At 51.5% G+C, this 22,636-nt stretch overlaps 1 protein-coding gene across 1 annotated transcript; it reads right to left on the reverse strand.

Moving 5' to 3' along the window:
* Positions 1-297: 297 nt before the first annotated feature.
* Positions 298-16,880, reverse strand: B3GNT7 (UDP-GlcNAc:betaGal beta-1,3-N-acetylglucosaminyltransferase 7). Its single transcript, XM_075004184.1, has 2 exons — positions 16,825-16,880; positions 298-2,921 (listed from the first exon to the last, which is right to left on the reverse strand). The coding sequence occupies exons 1-2, from the start codon at positions 16,833-16,835 to the stop codon at positions 1,733-1,735; spliced, it is 1,200 nt and encodes a 399-aa protein (XP_074860285.1). The 5' UTR covers positions 16,836-16,880; the 3' UTR covers positions 298-1,732.
* Positions 16,881-22,636: the final 5,756 nt, after the last annotated feature.

Here is a 22,636-nt window from a genome sequence, read left to right on the forward strand (position 1 = left end):
CAGCCTAGCCGAGGGAGAGAAAGGACTCCCTGGTAGGCAACTCCTGGGCGTGGACAGACAGCAGCGGACCAGCAGGTGGTGGCATTAGAAGGCGCTTGTCCCAGGCGGTTCACTAGCCATAGGCACATGAAGCCGTTACTGTGGGAGTGCTGCAGGCTAGCGACCTGGGCAGGCAGGAGTACTCTGAGGCAGCCTCCCGGGCCAGGCCACAGCGAGATTCTCTGTGCGCTTCTTTTGAAACGTGCAATTCCCCCTCCCTGGAGGAGGGAAACCCGGCAGGAATTCACAGGGGTGCGTCCTCTGGGGGCTCCCCAGCAAGGGAAGGGGAGGGAAACAAAGGGACGCTTTACAGCGGGGCTCAAGCTGCGAAGACAGCTGCCGCGTATGCCCGGCCCAACGCACCACGGGGTGTACACAGGGCTGGCTACCACTCCCCAGCAAACCCCAGCTGAGGCTTCTGGGCTCTGCACGTGCTGGTCCAGCCTTTAGAGGCACAAGAGAAGAGGCCACTTCGGAGATGCTCAGCGTCCTCCCCTCTCCCAGACTGGACCAACGAGCCTGCTCGGTGTGAGTGCTTGGGCGGCTGAACGTGAAGGCTGCAGCTTGCCTCATGGCCCCCCAGCTTGGCCCGTTTGCTTTGGAGAAGGAAGCCCATCCTCGCCCCTTTGCCAGATACTTGCCTACAAGGTGCTGGTAAACCCCCACCCTTTGTTACCCTAAACTGCTCCAACAGACCAGCATGGACATACAAGCAAGCACATGCTCGTACCCTCTGCTCCTGCCCACCCCAGGCCTGCTAACAGCCTTGCTTGGGGACAGGCCAGAAAAGAGACAACTGTGAGCAGGAGATTTCTCCTTCCTGCACTAAAATACCCATGCCACCTCCACCCACACGCCCACTTCTGGCATAGGCTACGCCAACCCAGCAACGTTCCATAGAACTGAAGCACTGGAAGGGACCTCAAGAGGTCTTCCTTGTCCGGTCCCCTGCCCTCATTGCAGGAATAAGTTTTATCTGGACCAACTGTATGGGACGTTTCTCTAAACCTGCGCTTATAAATCTCCAGTGAGGGAGATTCCCCACAACCTCCCTTGGCAATTTATCCCAGTGTTTAACCACCCTGCCCATTAAATAGTTTTTCCAAATATCCAGCCTACACCTCCCTTGCTGCAATTTAGCCCATTGCTCCTTGTCCTGTCTTCAGAGGTTAAGGGGAACAATTTTTCTCCCTCACCTTGGTAACAACCTTATACGTTTCTGAAAACTGTTAGGTCCCCTTTCAGACTTTTCCAGCCGAAACAAACCCACTTTTTTCAGCCTCCCCTCACTGCTCATGTGTTCTAGCCCTTTCAACTTTTTGGTTGCTCTTCTCTGGATTTTTTCAAATTGTCCACATCTCTCCTGAAATGTGGCGCCCAGAAATTTCCCCCAGACGATTCCCATTCTTTCTCAAGTTTCATTTTCTCTTATTCTCCCTTTGCTTTTTCAGTGACCCCCAACCAGTTGGGGATTAATAAGAAAAAAAAAAATACAGTACAAAAATACTCCAATTAGAAACCTTCCCTCCCCACAACACAGTCTCTCTCCTCTTGTTGCTGGAAGAGAAAGCTCTGGAGTAGCTCCAGAAAAGTTTGTTGCCTTCATTGGGTTCTAGGTTCTTTCCTTTTGCCCTCCAAGCCAAGGTACCACTAGTTCTAGTCCGTCCAGCCGCAGCTCCCCCCGGAGGCCATGCTAAAGGACATTGAGCTTTCTGGAGCAGGTTAAGTTACTATGGACCAGGCTCCACATCTGGAGCAGCTCCGAGGGCAACAGTTTGTGAACCACCATCATGTCTCGAAAGAAACAGGGCTCCTTGTTCATCTTGCTGTTCTTGTTCTTCACAATGCCGAATGTCTTGAAGCCCTCGTGTCTGACGGGTGCCACCTTGAGGACCTCCAGGCACATCCCCAAAAAGACGTCATCAATGGGGTAGAGCTCCAAGGTCTCGGAGATCTTGTGAAGCTTTATGGCCAAGGGCCCATCCATGAGGAAACCTCCACCACCCGCGTAGGGTGGGTAGTTGCTCTTGTTGTAGAGGGCACTGGGGATGTAGTACTTGTTCTCTTTCTTCCGGATTGGCCGGGCCTTGTACAGGACATCCCCCACAAAGAGGTCTCCTTCCTTCTTGTTGTCCAGGAACTCCAGGATGTTGCTGGGGCTAACAAAGACATCATCGTCCCCCTTGAAAATGTAGCGAACGCTGTCGCAGTAAATGTTGAGCCACTTCAAGAAATGGACCTCCTTGAGGGTGAGGTTGAAGAAGCTGTCCAAGAAATCCCACTGCAGGATGTCCCCATAGATGTGGTTCTCATAATCCAGCAGTTTCTGGTAGTTGGCCCTCTCCTCCTCTTTGGAGGCTGTACCCAGCAGGAAAAGCGTCTTGATCTTTTTGCCACCCACCTCCTTCTCCTGGCCCCAGGTTCTTCGGATGGCCTCCCGCCGGTCGTGCTGCGTGATGATGGACTTGACCACGATCAGCAGGTATATGTCACCTCTGCACTTCTCCGGGTGGTTGATCAGCATGGGGAAATACCTGCAGTGCCGGTACAGAAGGAACTGCCGGAAGTTGGGCTCCAGACCCTTGAACCAGTCCATCTTGCTGATGTTCTGGTTGGCCGTGCAGTTGGTGGTGGTGACGTCCCAGGATTTCACCCGGTTCTCTGTGACGGCTTCCGGGTGGGCCTTCTCCTGCTTGCTTTTCCAAAAGTTGCCAGTATGGGAGAAGATGCCATCTCTCTTCTGAGCTTTCACAGGCTCTTGCAGGAGTTCTTTCTGCGGCTGGTCCTGCGGGAAGTGGCTAGGTGTCATGCCCCTCTGCAGCACCGTCACCATGATCACCAGCACAAAGGACAGGCAGATGCTTTTGTAGATAGTCTTCTTCCTAAAGAGACAAGATGTACAGTTAAGGCAAAAGTGGTCAGCGGGGTGGAAGCTCAGGAGTCAGCCCCATGCTCCATGTGAGACTCTTATGCTTATGATCAGACACACACTGGTTCCAATGCGAATGCCAGATAAGGCCCGTAAGAGAAGGAAACAGAGAGAGACAAAACAGACTTAGGAACAGAGTACCCAAGAAGTTACTAGAGTAAAAGTGCAGCCGGGGTCGGGCAGGGGGATAATGCACTTAAGTACGAGTTCCCATAGCCCCTCTGGAAAACTTCTTGATTAAATGTATACATGCACACGCATGCGCCCATCACTTCTAGATTGTACTCAAGTGTCCAGAGGCGAAAGCAGCCGCACTTTTACTCAGGTAACTTTTGGAGTACTTTCCCCACTTCTGCTTAGCAACCAACACTATGAACGCTCTGGAGCTCCTGAATTCCCTGCAAACCATAGGGGCTGCTCAGGACACGCGAGCCATCTGTAGATGGTAGGAACACAGACATGGGGCACAGTGCAATCAGAAAGCCCCCCCAGCAGCAAAAACAAATGTCAGCACCTGTGAATGAAGAGAAGTTCAGGGGCAGAGGATGGTGGTAGCTACATGCTAGGGTACGTGTAAAGGCAACTGAAGTTCTTTATCTGGTAATTTATTTAAGAGGTTTTAACCGTTTTAACCCTCACCACAGAAAATATCAGCGACAAAACGACAATCTCCTACGACGGGGAGGGCAGGAAGCTTCCTTGCCGAAAAAGAGAATTCAATCGAAATCAAACTTTTTGCAATGTAAATTCCAGTGAAAATTGTTTCTTTTCCTCAGTCTTCACCAACTTTGACTTCTGCCCTTTCAAAATGATGAATTTTAACCTCCCCTGCTCCTCACAGTCTCATGGCAACGTCTCCCCCACGTAACTGTCGGAAGCGGAGAGCCCCCAGTGAACCCACGCACCCAGCCGTCCTGTCTCTTACTCAGTCATCACTGGAGCCAGTCAGATGGCAGAACAAGGAGTAATGGTCAGAAGCTGAAGCGGGAGAGGTGTAGGTTGGATATCAGGAAAAACTACTTCACCAGGAGGGTGGTGAGGCACTGGAATGCGTTGCCTAGAGAGGTGGTGGATTCTCCAGCCCTTGAGGTTTTTAAGTCTTGGCTTGACAAGGTCCTGGCTGGGATGATTAAGTTGGGGTTGATCCTGCTTGAAGCAGGGGGCTGGATGAGATGACCTCCTGAGGTCCCTTCCAGCCCTAGGATTCTATGATTAAATGAGGCGAGCTGCCAGCCACCTGACAAGCTCAGAGGAGAATATTCCTCCTTGGATTGCTTGTGGAGGGACATTTTCTCTTTTGTCCCTGGGGCAGAGGGAGGGGACAATACCTGCCTGCAGCCGGGTCCATTGGGATCTGCCTAACGCAGGATGCTGGGAAGTTTGCTACCCCCCTGAGCCCCTTTCCTCCCCCTCCAACACCACTTCCAAGGGCTGCTGTCCCAGAGCACTGAGAAGAAACCAGCTCTCTGCTGCCCATCCTGAGGACATGATCTAACTGTGGTTGTTTGTGTTGTTCTGTAGCTCCTGAAGTGGCTCTGGCCCCATTGCTCCTACTCTCTCATCTGCCTCAGTTTCCTCCTGCCCCGCTGTCCAGCGCGCATCAGGGCTTCTCTCCCAACCTGCAAGTTGTTTGCCTGGCTGGAGCCCAGTACCTCAGCTCGAGAGATGCTGAGGGGAGCTGGCAGCAATGCGGGTTTGCTAGCGGATGGCCACAGAGAACAGATGGAACCTGGGGGCTGCTGAACTCGTCAGGCCTGAGCCATGGGCAGCCCGCTGTGTGGAGGGGTGCGGGAGGTAGTTAGGGTGCAGGAACAGGCTCCTGAACTCTAACCCCCCCACACTCAACCTGTAGCTCCCTCCTGCTTACTGAACCCCTCATCTTTAGCCCCACTCTGTAGCCTAGGAGGTGCCACAAAATCTAGGAGCCCCAGGCCTCCAAAAGAGTTGATCTGGCCCTGGCAGTGTCACAGGGCTACCCCTGCAGTCCCAGGACAAAGGAGGTGGGATGAGGGACTTACAAATTGGTGTCTTGAACAAAGGGCCTTCGTTAGCTCAAAAAATCTAGCCCTGTGGTTTGGGAAATACAGCGGTTCAGGGGTTCCACTCAGTGCTCCCTGGAAGCTGAGCACTTGGGCAGGCGCCCAGGAGAGATTCAGGTGCCGTCCAGCTGACGAGCAGAGACCACAGCCGGCAGCGTGTGTTTCTACTGGTGGTGCACCTCCCCATATGCCTTGCTGCACAAACAAAATTTATTCCAGGAATGGAAAAAAAAAAAAAAGCCACACATGGATGGCAAAGATAAGCAGGAACATCGATTCCACTGCACTCGTTGGTCTCACCCACAAATTTCATTGCTGCATGGCTCGTCTGCATAGCAAGGCCATTTCCTTAGAGTTTCAGGGGGAAAAATACTGCCACTCTTAGGAAATGCCTTGAATATGAAGTCTACTCATTAGCAGCTCCTAGTTACAATCACAAGCAAGCTATTGCATACTCCATAGCTAATGGGTTTCTACTGCCTCAACCACAGCAATGTCCAATTCACGTCCCACATGTACCAGAAAAGTATTTCTGTGATTATTTGAAGGCGCAGGAGAATTCTTTGGGAAAATTTCCACAGGCATTAGTCAAATGACGGCCCTGTCCCTGGATGGGACATGTTTTGTATGTATTTACTGTCTGGTTGAAGTAAATTCAGTACAGTTTAAACCTCTCTAACCCAGAACTCATCTGGCAAACGCCACAATCCAGCATGGTTTTAGTTAGCTGGACGACCACTTATCATGGGGGCGGCCAACTTTCCCAGGGTGCCATAAAGTTTGTTTACAGCTACCCGTCCTGGCTCTCAGTGTTCTGTGCTGTTATTTAGCTGTAGTTTACTCCAAATGTCTTCAAAGAGCCCAATAAGCAGTGGAAGTGTTGCTAATGTGCTAGACAATATCAACCTCCTGTGGTCTTGCAACTTCTCTCATCTGGCACCAGTCAGGTCCCAAGGGTGGTGGGTGAGAGAGGATCAACCTGTTTTGCCACCCCCCAAGTGTTCAAAGATTGTGGGATCCACCACCCAACCATGGAGTCTATACAGGGTATGCTCAAACAACTACAAACCATACTTGATGGAGAACCTATTCTGAAAGAAAGCTTCCCTACCCTCCACGTTCTGGCCTTCAAACCCCCCTCATCTCTCGAAACTCAGTAGCTAGTTGCCCACCGAGGAAGACACGCCAACTCCAAGGCTGCATTCGCACTAGCAAGTTCTTTTGAAAGATTTTTCAGAAGAAGGGAGCTCTTTCAAAAGAGCCCATGGAGCGTCTACACACAAAAGGCGTTCTTTCTAAAGTAAATTGAAAGAATGTGGCGCTCCTTTCGAAATCGCTCCTTCCTTCCCCTTTCAGGAAGGGCGCCCGCTTTTGAAACGGGGGAGGGATAGCTCAGTGGTTTGCTCAGTAGCCTGCGAAACTGGGGGTTGTGAGCTCCATCCTTGAGGAGGCCATTTAGGGATGGGGGCAAACAGATGTCAGGGATGGTGCTTGGTCCTGCCAAGAGGGCGGGGACTGGACTAGATGACCTCCCAAGGTCCCTTCCAGTTCTAGGAGATGTGCATCTCCAATTATTTAAAAAAGAAAAACACTGTCTTCATTTTTGACCCCTGGCCTGTTCTTTTGAAAGAGTGGGGGCTGTGTGGATGCTCTCTATCCAAAGGGCAGGTCGCTCTTTTGATCTGCTTTTGTGTGTGTGGACGCACTCTTTTGGAAGAGCTTCTTTCGAAAGATCTCTGTGGTGTAGACGTAGCCCAAGTGCTATCAGACGCTCCCAGAACAAGAGATGTGAAACCTGCAGAAACATGTCCGTCACTGCACTGATCAACACCACCCACAACACAACTGTCAAGAGCCAGGGATCCTCTCCAGGCCTGTCGTAACCCGGGCTGCCCTCATCCGGCACGGTATATTCCCAAATTCATTCATGCAGGAAAATGATAAAAAAAAAACCCAAAAAAAATCACCCCTTTGCCTGTGAGTGAGCCCATTTCACAGTGCAATCACTCAGGGTCTGACGCATCCAGTCCTTATCCTCAATGGAAACCAGCATGCCACCTTCTGAAGGTGCATCTGGGAGCTTAACTTCACAGCTCTGCTAAACCCTACAATCATGGACTGGTCAGAGCTGGGTTTATGGCTAATTACATCAATCACTAACCCCCTCTTCCAGCCTCCTTTGTCCTGTGACTGCAGAAGTATTCATAGGATACCAACAGGGCCGGATTAACTCTTCTGGAGGCCTGGGGCTACTGGATTTTGGGGGACCTCCTAGGCTCCAAGGTGGGGCCAAAAATAAGGGATTCAATATGCAGGAGGGAGCTACAGGTTCAGCATGGGAGGGAGTTAGGATGCAGGAACAGGCTCAGGGTTGGGACGTAGGGTCAGGGAGGGTGTAAGGGTGCGGGAGAAGCTCAAGGTTGGGGTGTGGGAGAGGGTCAGGCTTGGGGTGCAGGGCACTCACCTGGAACAGCTCCTATTTGGTGGAAGGCAGGAAGATAGGGGGTTCCATGCAGTCCTGCAGTCATGGCACCCCACAGCTCCCATTGGCCATCATTCCCAGCCAATGGGAGCCGTGAGGGTGGAGCCTCCAGGCAAGGGCAGTGCAGGGACAGAGCACCCCCAGCCCTTGTGGCGCCAGCCTGGAGCTAAGGTGGGACGGGGAGGAGAGTATACAGTGCTGTATCCCCTCTCCCCAGCAGGGCAGGCTGGTGGAACACGGGGGGCTTTAGGGGCTGCAGCCCAGGGCCCTGGGGTCCATCCATCCTGGGACACTCCACCTTGAACGGTCCTTTCCAAGATACACCAACCACCTCTGCTAAACAACCCATTCCACCTTGCATCTCGCAGAGGGCCTCAGCATATGTTTCCCAGACCTGCAGAAATGCTCCAGCTATGGCTGCATTACACAGCTTACCTCAGGGCAGCTGCATTGATAACCACCAGGCCACTATGTGTTACGAGCACACACACCCTCTGCTGACGGCGGAGCTCTCCCATAGATTTAATTACTCCGGCCCCAGCAAGCAGCGGTAGCTATGGATAGGTCCACACTGGAAAGTTAGTTCGAAATAACAGCTGCTATTTCAAAATAACTTGCCTAGCATCTAGACAACGCAACCGCTACTTCAAAATAAATTCAAAACAGCAGCTGACTTATTACGAAATTGGTAAACGTTATTTCACATAGACTGGCGCCTATTTTGAACTATCAGAGAGGCAGCTGTGTTAGTCTGTTTCTTCAAAATCGACAAGAAGTCCTGTGGCACCTTATAAACTAACAGAAATTTTGGAGCATAAGCTTTCATGGGCAAAGACCCACTCCATCAGATATCTGACAAAGCGGGGCTTTGCCCCCGAAAGCTTATGCTCCAAAATTTGTTAGCCTCTAAGGTGCCACAGGACTTCTTGTTATTTTGAAATAAGCTATGAAAAGTCCAATAGCTAAGTGTGATTTCGAGATGCATTTTTGTGCATAGCAGCTTCTTTTTGAAATAAGCTATTTCTGTGTAGACATAATCTATGTCAGCAAGCTCTCCCAGCAGCACAGCACTTCCTGCACTGGTGTTTAGGTTGGCATAACTTATATTGCCCGAGCAGGTGACTTATTCACACTCTGAGCTACGTAACTTGTACTATTGGAAGTGATAGCATGCGTACCTAGCCTAGGCTTGAAAGCTCATCTCTCTTACTGGCAGATGTTGATCTGATAAAATATATTACACCCTCACCTTGTCCCTCTGATACCTTGGGACCAAGAGGGCAACAATAACCTGCTTCATGAAAACTACAAGCCAGGCCCCTTGAAATCACAAGATGGGCTTAAAAATCAGAAACTTCTTTTAAATCACTTCTTAGGTGCTTTTTCTTTGCCTTCTGGTTAAAGCCTCCAGGGAGCTGTCAGGTGTCAATCCCAAACTTTTCTCCACAGCTAAGGGCTAGAAGTGTACTTTTTTTAATGCAAGCTTCCACCTGCCAATCTGGGGCTTAAAGTAAAACATCCAGAGCTGCCAGATTTGCCTTAAAAATCACAAGGGGCTTGTCCACACTAGCTCCCTGCTTCGCAGGGAGCATGGTAAGTAAGGTGTCAGGACATTATAAATGAAGCGCTGTGCAGGACTTCATTAAGCTAATTCTCCCCTGCAGCAACTCCGAAGTGTTAAACTTCGAACTGCTGGCTGGCGTGCGGCTGCGGCTAACCCGCCGGTACTGCCAAGTGCCAGGGCAACTTCGAAGTCCCTTTACTCCTCAAAATTTTGAGTGCCCAGGCACTTCGAAGTCCCAGCAGGTTAGCCGCGGCTACACACGAGCCGGCACTTTGAAGTTTAACACTTCATAGTTGCTGCGGGGGAGAATGAGCTTAATGAAGTGCTGCATCCTCCCTTTGAAGTCGGGAGCTAGCGAAGGCACAGCCAAGAGGCGTCAGCGCTGCAAATCTGTGATTCCGTTTGGTGACTCAATGCGATTAGCGAGCAATGTCGATTTAGCTGAATATTATGACGAAAAGAATGGGGATAGCTTAAGGATGGGCATCGCAACACGCTCCGCATATGCTACGGATCCTGTGACGCTTGTATTGTAATCATTGGTAAATTGGTCAGAGCCAATGTTTCCTCTAATTTGTTTTCCATCCGGGGTGGAATACACGCTGATGTGCACCGAGGTACGTGTGGACATGTACCACCAATAGCAACACATGCTGCTGGCTGTGGGCGTTGAATCAGCTGGGCAGCTCCGTAACCTCGCTTGGGTGGCCACCTACGCACTCAGCTTCCAGGAGACTCTGGTCAGAGCTACTATGTGGCTGTTGTTTATGTTATTAATAGTTAGATACAAAGAAGTTATAGATGTCTATAAAGACCCACTCTGGGGGTCTTATTAGTTTTTTTTTTTTTTTTTAAAAAAAAAACAGCTTTTGAGGATAAATCTTCAGGTTTTGAATACAGTTAAGTGCCACTGAATTTTAGAACAACAAAGAAGAACGTTGTTTGTTTGATAAACGGACAGGCCCCTTATAAAATCTTACTAGCCTGACAGGCATTTCTTAATGTGTATTAAGGATCAGAGGAAGCAGAAGAAAACTGGCAACTCTGCAGATGACACTTAACATCTTCAGAGCAAGCTGGGGCGTCATCAAATCTCTCCGGGGAAAACAGCAACAAGGGATACCACAGAAAGCACGGTCTCTGCAGCGAGCCATGAGAATACAGACTCCTGGTAGTCCCTCTAATCTCTGCATTAGCCCTATCTGATTTATAACAAAAAAAAAAAAAATTCTCTCTGAAAAAATGTTAAACTACCTACCTCATTGACCTCTGCAGCCAACGTTCCCTGAACTGAGCACTCGGTCGCCCAGCAGAAATTCAGGTGCCACCCAGCTGGTTAAAGGCGCGCCTGCAGCAGGCAGCCTGTGTTTCTATCGGTGGTGCACACCCACACCTCTCTTGGTGCATGAAACAAAATTCATGTGACCCCTGGATGTTAAAAATTAGATGTAACACTGGCTCCAGCTCAAAGGAAAGTGAGCAAGATGCGCTGTGTGACATTTTGTCTGTTTATTTTTGTATTTATTTTATTTATTCATTTGTATTTATTTTTCTAAGACTATGAACTCTGAGCCTCTTTGAACGTTTATCTACGTCCCCTTAACCCCTTTCATTTCCTTACTGCCATATGGTTCAGTGGGGTTGTTTGATTTAATGGAAACCTCCCCTGCCCCATACATAGGAGCAATCTTAATTCCAAATGAACTACATTAGATTGTTAAGCTTTGCCCTTTCAGCTGGAATTGCTGAGCCTACACCCAACTGTTAATAACATGATCATCACTTACGTCCACTCATCCCAGGGCTTCCTCATAAAATGAGCCCCTCCCCTCTATTCCTTCTCCTTCCCACCCAGCTAACCCACCCACTGCAGACAGCCCCCCACTGCACAGGTTGAAAGAACAAAGCAAGACGCAAAAAAGAATCACAGCAACGCCGCAACGTTTTCAACCAGCCCAGTGTTCCTGTGACTTGCACACTCTGTCCCTTTCCCCGGCGGGGTGTCTGGCTCACAGCCCTGGGAGACCCAACCCCGCCCCATCCTGCATGCCCCGCCCCTTCACTGCTCCGCCCCCATCCTGATGTCTGGCCCCCTCCCCAAGCAGCTGGGCATGGGATCACTGGGGGCAGAGGGGGCGGTTAACCCCAGCAGCAGGGCTCAGCTGCTCTCCAGTCTTGCTGAGACCCACTTCTCTGCGTGCACTGGAGTGCAGAGAGGGCTCCTGCTGCCATGGAGAAGCCTGGCTCAGCAGGCTGGGGGGCCGTGGGGTGAGTGCGGGCAGGCAGAGTGGAGGCCACCCCCAATGGGGCCCACACACGTGTGGGGTCTGGGGCGGCCACTTCACCTCACCCTATGGATGGGAGGGCTCTGGTCTGTCTTGTCCGTTTCAGCTGTAAAGCACCATGTGGCAGCAACTATCTCATTTTCCTGATACCTGCAGCCTTCCCAGCTGGCCCCAAGACTCCATAGCAATCAATATGATACATGACTATTACAAACTGCCCTGCCTCACCACGCTGCTGCTTCTCTGCATGTCATGTCAGCCCTGGCAGCCGGTCTGCACTCACACCACACCATTCCTCCAGCACCCAGGAGCCACACCTGGGAACTAACACTTCCGAGGCAACAGCAGTCCAAGTGGCAGGAGCAGGGTTCCCTCGTGTTTGCCATTCGTGGGCAGAATAAACTTTGTTCTGTGCAGCAAGGCGGGAGGGGGTGTGCACTGCCAATACACTGCTGGTGCTCTGCTAATCAGCCGGGTGGCATCTGAATCTCTCCTGTGCTCAGCTCACAGGGACCACGGGGCAGGAGCCATGGACCGCTCTGGAGGCAGATCCTAGGTGCACATTTGGACCAGCCAGTTGGCTGCGTTCTGTTTTATTTTAGTACGCTGGCTGAATCGCAGCTAGTACCCAGACATCTAGCAGAGCTGGAAATCACAGAATAACAGAACTGGAAGGGACCTCGAGAGGACATCAGGGCAGGACCCATCAAGGCAAGACATCCCTCATGGCAGGACCAGGCACCATCTAGGCCACCCCTGTTAGATATTTATCCAGTCCGTTCATAAATATCACTATTGATGGAGATTTACAACCACCCTAAACAAATTTATTACCTTGCTTAATCATCCAAGCTTTTCCCAACATCCAGCCTACACCCAATTTAAGCCCGTTGCGTCTTATTCTAGCCTTAGAGGTCAAGGAGAACAATCTCTCCCTCTTCCTTGTAAGAGCCTTTTAAGTACTTGAAATAACACCTCCAGGACCAGTGCTGATGCTCCATCAGTCCCCCCCCGTAGGCACAGGTGTTTTCCCAAGCTCAGGCACCTCAGGTCACTTTACTCATCCTTGTCAGCCTGTCTCTCCTAGGACCTCAATGCTGCCTGTTGCTTTAGCTCTTGGAAAGTGCTCACTGCTTGTCCCAGCTCTGCTGTTGAAAGTAACAAGTGATCACATGACCCCCCCACCAGGGCCTAGGTTCTCGGCCCAGCAAATAGAAAACGAAGGTTCCTGTCCCAAAAGTTTGTCAATTCCAGGGCTGGTGACAGACTGTGGCTGCTTCTACACTGCCCGCCGCACCCCCCCGCCCCACCAAGGTGGCATGGTAATGAGGCGATTCGAAGCACGCTAACGAGATGCTAATGTGCATACTCGGTGTCTCATTAGCCTAATGGCAGCCGTGTGAATTTCAAAGTGCAGCTTTCGAATTGCAGATTGACGATGTAGATGCAGGCAGCTTTGAAATAAACATCCCACTTTGACATTCCTTCGCTCCCATTGTGGGAGTAAGGGAATGACAAAGTGGGGCACTTATTTCGAAGCTGCCCCCATCTACACGGTCAGTCTGCACTTCGAAATTCATGCAGCCGCCTTTATGCTAATGAGATGCTGAATATGCACGTTAGCACCTCATTAGCCTGCTTCGAATTGCCTCATTACCATGCCCCCTCCAATGGGCAGGAGCAAGTGTAGAAGCAGCCTTTGAGGTGGCATGGGCTCTGGGGGTGGGGCCTCTGGTAGAACAGGGTGGAGCTAAGGGCAGCTGGCCCTCACATGCCTGACAAACGTCCTTCCCAGGAAACGGCAAGATTTGGTCACAAACGAGGAGCTTTGGAACAGAGCAGGGAAAGAACCACTTGACGGCCAAATCACAAGAAGGAAGTGGGGATGGCTGGGCCACGCTCTCAGAAAACCAACCTCCAGCAGAGTCCGTCGAGGTCTCCCGTGGAACCCTCAAGGAAAACGCAAAGGATGAAGACCTCGAACGAGGTGGAGAAGATCTACTGAGACTGAAGGGCAACAACTGGGGTGCACCTGAAGTCAGCTAGAAGTTTTGCCCCAAAACTGAGTGGAGGACACTTGTAGAGGACCTATGCTCCACTTGGGGTCCAAGGGTTTAAAGACGAGGTTAAGTCAAAGCAAAACAAGAGCTTTGACATTGTGTGCGCGCGCGCACGCATGCCTGTATAACTAATTGGGGTTTTGGTCACACCTTCAGTTCAACCAGTGGAATTTCAGTGGCCGCAAATGCTAAGTGACTTTAACTGACAGTCCCTTACACAACACCTCTTCACAGGTACCCACATAGCTCAATTCTCTGACTTACTCTACAGAGCCACAGGAGTTACGAGTCTGACATCCACCTAGGAGAGAGGCCCAACAGCCCGATGGGGGCAGATCTGCAGCTGACTCAGACTGCCCCAGCTAGGACAAATCACACCAGCTGTGAGCCTGGCCCACTCAGTGGAGATGGAGCACGCTGGGTAGGCCTCAGCTCCAGGTCTGCAGTCCTTAGCCTGGCAGAACTCTCCGTGAACTTGGTGGGAAATAACACTGAGCAGGGAATGCACCACTATGCCCGTAGGCTGGGGGCTCCTTCCACACACCCCACAGGACTGCAGTAATATCACTAGCAATTGGAGCCGAGCCTGAAGCCAACCTTGGATTTGAACTAGGGATCCCAGATGCAGATTCCACTTCACTGGCCCCAGGGAAACCCAGAGTCACCCATCTCCTCCCTATATCTGTGTGCCACTCCTTTCCCCACAGGTGTCTCCTAGCATTTTCTGCACATTCTGCTTCTCTGGAGAGGCATGAGCAGATAGCTAACACGGAAGCAATGGTTCCCCAGGCAGCTATGGGAACCATTACCTAGTGACTCCCAGTTTCGCGACTGCCATCTTCAAGCATGCAAAAAATCATGTCTTGGCTCCAAACAATGAGGCAGACTTAAACATTCTGAGCTGGACAACAATACAGCCTGGATTCTTCTCTGGTGTTTGTGCCTGCAGGGGGTCATGGTTTTAAGCTTTTCTTCACCACCACATCTGCTGTGAAGGAAAGTTGAAATCCTCCCGCCACCACAGGACCCCAGGAATGTTCAGAAAAACCATCAGCTATTGGGGGGAAAAAATCCCAAGAGTCAGCAACCGGGGCTGTGTGTTGCCTTTGACAGGCTGTGAATTGCACCCAAGTACATTCCCTTACACATCCTTCCGCTCACGGTTGTGTAACATACATCCCCTCTTCTCCTCACCATTGGGATCTGGCCCATGGATTCCAGATCAGAGAAACACACACACTGCTGGAGGGAGGGATGGGGACACAGGAGAAGCTGCTGCCCGAGGCCTGATTCTGATCTCAGGCACCGTGTTGAGCATGAGCAGCTTCCCTGGCATCGACTGAGCCACGCCAGAGGGAACCCCTCTGCGATCACACCAGGGAGTTGGTCAGACTCACATCTCGCTTGCCCCTTCTTCTGTCCTGCAGCTTGTAAGTCCCCAAGGCTAGGCTTGGGGTAGGTCCAAGCCTTTATTAACTTAATTACTAATTAAGAACAAACTGTGCCCATTCTGCCCTGCCTGGCAATGGGAAGGCCTTCCATCCCTCCAGCCACAAGCAGTCTCTGGAGAGACAAGCAGCTTTTGATTTCCATATCTCCCCACCTGGGACTGGGCTGGGACATCTCCCTTGTCTAGCTGCTTCCATGGATTGCCTTGGTAAGCCAGCTGGGTGACACAGAGGTGTCAGGGGGAGACCAATCACTCAGGGGGAGGTCCTGGCATCACACCTGGAACCCCAAGGGTGCAGCTGAGAAGTTCCAGCCACACTGCACTTCTGGCACAGCAGGTGTGTGTGTGTGTGTGTGTGTGTGAGTGAGAGAGAGAGAGAGAGAGAGAGAGAGAGAGAGCGCATGCGCGCGTGCACACGCACACGCACACGGGAGCTTCTAACACAGCAGGTGTGTGTGTGTGAGAGAGAGCGCGAGCGAGCGCGGGGGGCTTCTGGTACAGCAAGTGTGTGTGTGTGTGTGTGTGTGTGTGAGAGAGAGAGAGAGCGCGGGGGGCTTCTGGCACAGCAAGTGTGTGTGTGTGTGTGTGTGTGTGTGTGTGTGTGAGAGAGAGAGAGAGCGCGCGCGCGGGGGGCTTCTGGCACAGCAAGTGTGTGTGTGTGTGTGTGTGTGTGAGTGAGAGAGAGAGAGCGCGAGCGCGGGGGGCTTCTGGCACAGCAAGTGTGTGTGCGTGAGAGAGCGAGCGAGCGTGGGGGGCTTCTGGCACAGCAGGTGTGTGTTTGTGTGAGCGAGAGAGAGAGGGAGCATGCGCAGGGGCTTCTGGCACAGCAGGTGTGTGCGTGTGAGAGAGAGAGGGAGGGGACTTCTGGCACAGCAGGTGTATGTGTGTGTGAGAGACAGAGAGAGCGAGAGCGGGGGGCTTCTGGCACAGCAGGTGTGTGTGAGAGAGAGAGAGAGAGCGCGCGGGGGCTTCTGGCACAGCAGGGGTGTGTGTGAGAGAGAGAGTGGGAATTTCTGGCACAGCAGGTGTGTGTGTGAGAGAGAGAGCGGGGGCTTCTGGCACAGCAGGTGTGTGTGTGTGTGTGTGTGTGTGTGTGTGTGTGTGTGTGTGTGTGTGTGTGTGAGAGAGAGCGAGAGCGAGAGCGCGGGGGGCTTCTGGCACAGCAGGTGTGTGTGAGGTTCCAGACCCATTAGGCCTCTGGCACAGCAGGTGGGGGTGTCGGGGGGGGGGCTTCTGGCACAGCAGGTGGGGGTGTGTGTGTGTGAGAGAGAGAGCAAGAGCGAGAGCGAGAGCGCAGGGGGCTTCTGGCACAGCAGGTGTGTGTGAGGTTCCAGACCCATTAGGCCTCTGGCACAGCAGGTGGGGGTGTCGGGGGGGGGGCTTCTGGCACAGCAGGTGGGGGTGTGTATGTGAGAGGGAGAGAGAGACATTTACCCTGGAAAAACCCTCCGCCCTCCATGTCCCATAGGCGCCCTACTGGCGTCTCCCCCGCCGCTGGGAGAAGCAATTCATCGCCACCGCCCAGGGGTGGGCCGGTCCGCCCCCCACACCTCCAGCTCAGGTCCCGAACGGGCAGCAGCGCGCTGCATGGAGGAGCCCGAGCCCCGAGGAAGGGGCCCTCAGCCACCCCGCCCCGGCCGGCGTGGGGAGGGAGAGGCGCCCCACCTCCCCCCGGGGGGACACCGCCCTCCAGTGCTGGTTGAGGCCATGCGCGGCTGGAGACCTCCTCTCCGACCGCCCCCTGCCGCGCAGCGCAAAGCGCCCCAGAACTCCGCGGGGGGCTCGGGGCGCCGGCGGCTGGGGGTGGGGAAGTGGACAGGCTCACCTAACCCCCCCCCCCCATGGACAGCCCCCCCACGCCCCCTCCGCGCGCTCCCCATCCCCAGCGCCCCGCGCCGCCTCTCCAAGCGCTGCGCCCCGAGAGCGCACGCCGCGCCCCCGGCCACCGGCACCCGGGAGCGGCCAGACGCACTCACCACTGCAACATGCTGGGGCTCTGGGCAGCGCCGGCTGAGCGAGCGGCGCTGCGGGACCGGCTGGGAACCCGAGAGGCGCCTCCCTCCTTCCTTCCTAGTCCTCAGGCTAGACGGCTGCTGCGGCCAGCTCCGGGCCAGGCTGGCTGGGCTCTGCCCGCCCCTGCCTGCACAGAGAACCCTCTGTGCTCCCCGACCTCCCCTCTGACGCGCAGCCTGGCCTGCAGGTATTTTAACTCCTCAGCTGCTGGTCTGGCAGGACTTCTGCCCAACTGGCTCTGCCACCTGCAGCCAGGAAGGGTGTTACCCCTCCAGGGCTGGGAAGGAGGTCCCTGAGCCCGGCCCGCTTGCAATTTTGCACCCACTGGGTCCCAGGTGGAGTGGGACACCTCCTGGGTGGCGCCGGTTAATTTTTGCCACCCCAGGTGGAATAATTTTTGTTATGCACACCGAGGCATGCTCAGTTGTGCACCGCCCATAGGAATCCATCCTGCCTGCTGTGGGTGCTCTGTAAATCAGCCAGGCAGCACCTGAGTCTATCCTGGACAACCATCCAATGACAGAGTCACAGAACACCAGAACTGGAAGGAACGTTGAGAGGTCACCATGTCCAGTTCCCTGCCCTCTCGGCAGCACCAAGCTCCATCTGGACCAAGCGCTCAACTTGTAGGGAACACTGCTCCTGCGAGGGGCTCTCATTGCAGCATGCCCGAATAATTCTCCCAGCGACGTAGTGCTGTCTACACTAGGGCTTAGGGGGCTTTACTGTATCTCTGGTGTGGGTGTGATTTTCTCACATCCCTGAGGAACTAATCTGGTCAGTCCAACTTTTTAGTTTAAACCAGTCTTTAGAGATGTTGTAAGTAACAGAGGTCGCCAGGTTAGTCTGTATTCTTACAAAACAAACCAGTAGCACTTTGAAGACTAACAAAATAATGTATTAGGTGACGAGCTTTCGTGGGGCAGACCCACTTCCTTAGATCTGGAAAAAAAACTGGCCAGAGTTACACATAGCCTGGGTGTGAAGACCCAGAGAGATACGAATCAACTATGACACCCAGATGCCAGTCTTCAGTCCTTGCAGCTTTGCCCACAGATCATAAATTTAAAATCTTCCCAGTGTGTCGACTTTCCTGACATGTATCAGAGGGGAGCCGAGTTAGTCTGTATCTTCAAAATAACGAGTAGTCCTGTGGCACCTTATCGACTAACGGATATTTTGGAGCATAAGCTTTCGGGAGCAAAGACCTGCTTCATCAGATACATCTGATGAAGCAGGTCTTTGCCCACAAAGCTTATGCTCCAAAATATCCGTTAGTCTATAAGGTGCCACAGGACTTGTTTTTTGCTGACCTGGTCACTGTCTCAGAAACAGATTCAGCATACAGATGCCTAACATGCCATCAAACCAACCACACAGTTTCACCTTTAGCAACAGAGTCTAAATTGGTGGCATCAAAAATAACTTTTCCATAGGCATCAGAGAGGTTTACTTAAACATAGCTCACAATCCAACGTTGTTTTATCACCAGAGCAGTCCCCAAGCCACAATTCTACTGCCAAACACACATGACTTTGCGGGGGGATGTCTGAAATCCCAGGGGAGATCAGGATCCGAATTCTGTGACTTAGGCTCTAACTAGAGATAGGCACATCTTAAGTGACAGAGAAATCTCATGAACCTGGATGACTGGGCAATGACACAGCAGATGAAATTCAATGCTAAGTGCAAACTACTGCACAGCGAAAAACATTAACCTTAGGTATTCAAACCCAATGATAGATTCTAAATTAGCTACTACCACCAGCGGTTCCTGGAAGCCAGGAATTCCCAACCTATGGGCTGGGACCCAAACCTGGGTCGTGATTAGATTTGTTAAGGGTTGCCAGCAGCTCAGAGCTGCACGTGGCTCTCAAAGAAGCCATTTGCAGCTCCTTAATGCCGACACATCCAGCAGCTATCGCTGCAAGTAGAGAAGCAATTGCACATTAGAAAGACAGCTTCTCCACCTTCGATATTGGTAGCCATCCCAGGCAGACCACTTAATAGACTCTTGCAGTAAGTAATTTTCCCCTCCCCTCCAACCTTGGGTCGCCAAGTCTTCCTGAATTGTCAGAATGGGTCCTGCCTGTTAAAGGTTGGAAACCATGCTTGCGCAGCCACTTAGGAGAAAGTCAAATGCCACCCCACTAATTATCTGAGTGCACACAGCTAGGTTTTGTGTTTCCATTGGCGGTGCCCCTTTGCAGATCCCGGTGCACATAACATTTTATGCCCCAAATGAATGGGAAAAAGCCATACATGGACAGAAAAGATTAGTGAGAACACTGACCACCCAAGAAAGAGATTCTGGGGGGCACCATAGAGAGTTTGCAGAAAATTCCTGCTCAGTGCACAGCAGGGGCTGAAAAGGGTAAAGGTGAGTAGCTGTGAGAAAAGGGATAGAAAATAATACGGAAAATATCACAATGTCACTGTATAGCTCCATGGTACGCCTGCACCTGGAGTACCGTACGCAGTTCTGAACTGCAAAAGTATAGACAAGGGTAACAAAATCGACGACAGTGTGGTACAGCTGCCAAATGAGGAAGGACTGAAAATCTGGACTCAAAAGAGAAACTAAGGGGAGAGATAGTAACAGAGAGAAAGCCGTGCTAGTCATTAAAGACCTACAACCTATCTTTAATCAGGATGCCACACTCCAGAAGGCCCTAGGTGACAGGCCTGTTCTCTCCTACAGACAACCTCCCAACCTTATGAGGAGTCTCACCAACAGCCACAGTCTATACGGCAGGATCACCAGTCCTGGGACTTTTCCTTGCAACAAAGCCCGCTGCCAGCTTTGTCCACATATCTATTCTGGTGATACCATCACTGGACCTAACCAGGTTATTCGCAGAATCCCAGGCACATTCTCATGTGCCTCAACTCACATCATATACGTCATCATGTGCCAACAATGCCCAGATGCTTTGTATATTGGACAGACTTCAAACTCTCTTAGACAAAGAATTAATGGGCACAAAATAGACAAAAAACACTCCTGATCCACAAACTGGTCAGCCAGCATTTTAATGGATTGGGCCATTCTGTTAATGACTTAAAAGTCTGCATTTTACTGAAGAGGAATTTTCACAAGAGTCTTGAAAGAGAGGCTGCTGAACTCTCTTTTATATTCTAATTCGACACATTAACAAGTGGTTTGAACGGGGATGTCAATTTTCTAGGCCCCTATAGGGGCTTTTTTGCATACTTGGCTTAATCTAATTCTTGACTCCCCCCCGACCACTTCTGTCCCTCTACTCTCTGATTTGCTCACCTTGATAATGTTTTTCTGATTTGTCCGCCTTGATTACTATTTTTGGTTCTCTGGGCCTTAAATATTGAGTCTGTTCTGGTCTGGCTATGGTCTGAAGAAGTGGGTCTGTCCCACGAAAGCTCACCTAATAAATTATTTTGTTAATCTTTAAAGTGCTACTTGACTGCTTTTCTAAGGGGAGAGATGATAGAGGTCCAGAAAAGCAGGAATAGTGTGGAAAACAAGTGACGAGGGAAGAGTTTTTTCCCCGTTCACACAGCACGAAAACCCAGAGGTCACCTGATGAAATGGGGCTTATTGCAGACAAGAGGAAGCGCTTTTTCACACATAGTGCAGAGCTAATCTGTGGAACTCCTTGCTACAGGATGTGGTGACGTGCAAAAGTATCACTGGCAGTTAATGGTGGAGAGATCCATCAATGGCTATTAGCCCAGAGGGAGGCACCAGCCTTGTGCCACTGCCACACTCCCTCCTTGCCCATGTCCCTCCCCCTCCCACCCATGCTCCGCCCACCCACCCACTTCTTCCCACGGAAGCACTGCACTGCTTCTGATGAGCGCAGAGCAGTTTCCCCCCCACCCCGCCCCTGGAGTGGCGCAGCCCAGGAGTAGACTGAGCAAGGAAGCTTGCCCTGCTTTCCATCTGCAGCACTCTGGGGGACGGGCAGGACTCTATACATGGCACCTATGGCTCACTCTCAGAGACAGGACACTGGGCCGGATGGGCGGCACACCACTCCAGCCCTGTCGCTGGCATGTTTGCTCTGTTATTATCTATAAGCGACAAGATCCATTATTGCGTTTTCTTCCCACAGGGCGCAGCAGCTCTGAGCTGGGATGGGCTCCAATCACTGAACAGGTTTGAATGCCACTTCTACAGCTGCCTTATCTACACTAGAGTTTCCACGGTCTCTGTGACCTAAGGGCATGTCGCCAAGGCTAGGTCTACACTTACTAAAAACTTCAAAGCGGCCATGCGAACGGCCAAATCGAAGAATAATAATGAGGCGCTGAAATGAATACGCTGGGCCTCGTCCGTCTGCCGCCGGCCACGGCACTTTGAAAGTTCTGCGGTTCACTCGCCTGCAGTTCGTCTAGCCGGGGGTCCTTTCCAAATGGACCCCGTCAACATCAAAATCCAACATCAGCTGATAGGAATAAGGGGATTCCGACGTTGGCAGTGTCCTTTCAAAGGACCCCCGCGTAGACGAGCCGTGGGCAAGCGAACTCTGGCACTTTCAAAGTGCCATGGCCGGCGGCATACGGATGAGGCCCTGCCTATTCATTTCAGCGCCTCATTAGTGTGCTTTGATTTTGGCCATCAGCATGGTCATTCTGAAGTTTTTAGTAAGTGTAGACACAGCCCAGTTGTGAGACTAACCATGCACTAGCGTGCCAGGGCTTGATGTACATTCACTCTCTGTGATTGTATAGCTCATCTGACCTCTGCGTAACTGCACACAAGGAAACCACCTCAGAGTCAACGAAACCCTACGCTTGGCAAAGGTTCACCATGGAACTGACGCCATAAGCAAATATGTGACCAAGAAATTGACAAGTTTTCTTTTCCAAGTGGGTTGCCAAGTGACCTTTTAACAGACCGAGCCCCTTGTCACTGGCTCACAAGGAAAGTGATCCGGTGACAGTAAATTGCCTGTAACGCTGTGTACATATGTCAGAGATTGTCAGAGCCCTGAGCTACACTGTGGCTTTCTTGTACCTCACACAAGTGAGGCGGGGATGTGGCATTCCAGATACTATGTCTATGTCTACACTAGCCCCAGGACTTTGAAAGGGGCATGATAAGGAACCTAATCAAAAGATGCTAACGAGGCACTGACATGAATAGGCAGCACCTCATTAGCATAACGGCAGCCGTGGCTTTCGATCATGTGTGGCTTGTCTACATGGGGTCCTTTTCGAAAGGACCCTGCACACTTCGAAATCCCCTTATTCCCATATTCATGGCAGCGCCTCATTAAGCATCTTTCAGTTAGGTTCATTATCATGCCCCTGTTGAAGTTCTGGGGCTAGTGTAGACATAGTCTATATGCAAAGATGTTTATGATACAAATATGTCATTAACTTAAATCATAACTCATCATTTAAACACGCTTTATGCAAGATAGCCAGCGTAACATTTCATTGGAAAGGTGACAGAGAGGGAGCCGTGTTAGTCTGTATTCTATCAAAACAAAACAGCGGTCAGGTAGCTTTTTAAAGACTAACACAATAATTTATTAGGTGAGCTTTCATGGGACAGACCCACTTCTTCAGGCCATAGCCAGACCAGAACAGACTCAATATTTAAGGCCCAGAGAACCAAAAATAGTAATCAAGGGTGACAAATCAGAAAAATATTATCAAGGCTGGCAAATCAGAGAGCAGTACAAGAGCGGTCGGTGGCGGGGTGGGGGAGTTTAGAGTTCGATAAAACATCAAAGTATGTAAAAGAGTCCTTATAATGGGTCAGGTAGTTGCTGTCCCTGTTCAAAC

The sequence above is a fragment of the Carettochelys insculpta genome, chromosome 10, assembly GCF_033958435.1.
Source record: "Carettochelys insculpta isolate YL-2023 chromosome 10, ASM3395843v1, whole genome shotgun sequence".
Lineage (NCBI taxonomy): Eukaryota > Metazoa > Chordata > Testudines > Carettochelyidae > Carettochelys > Carettochelys insculpta.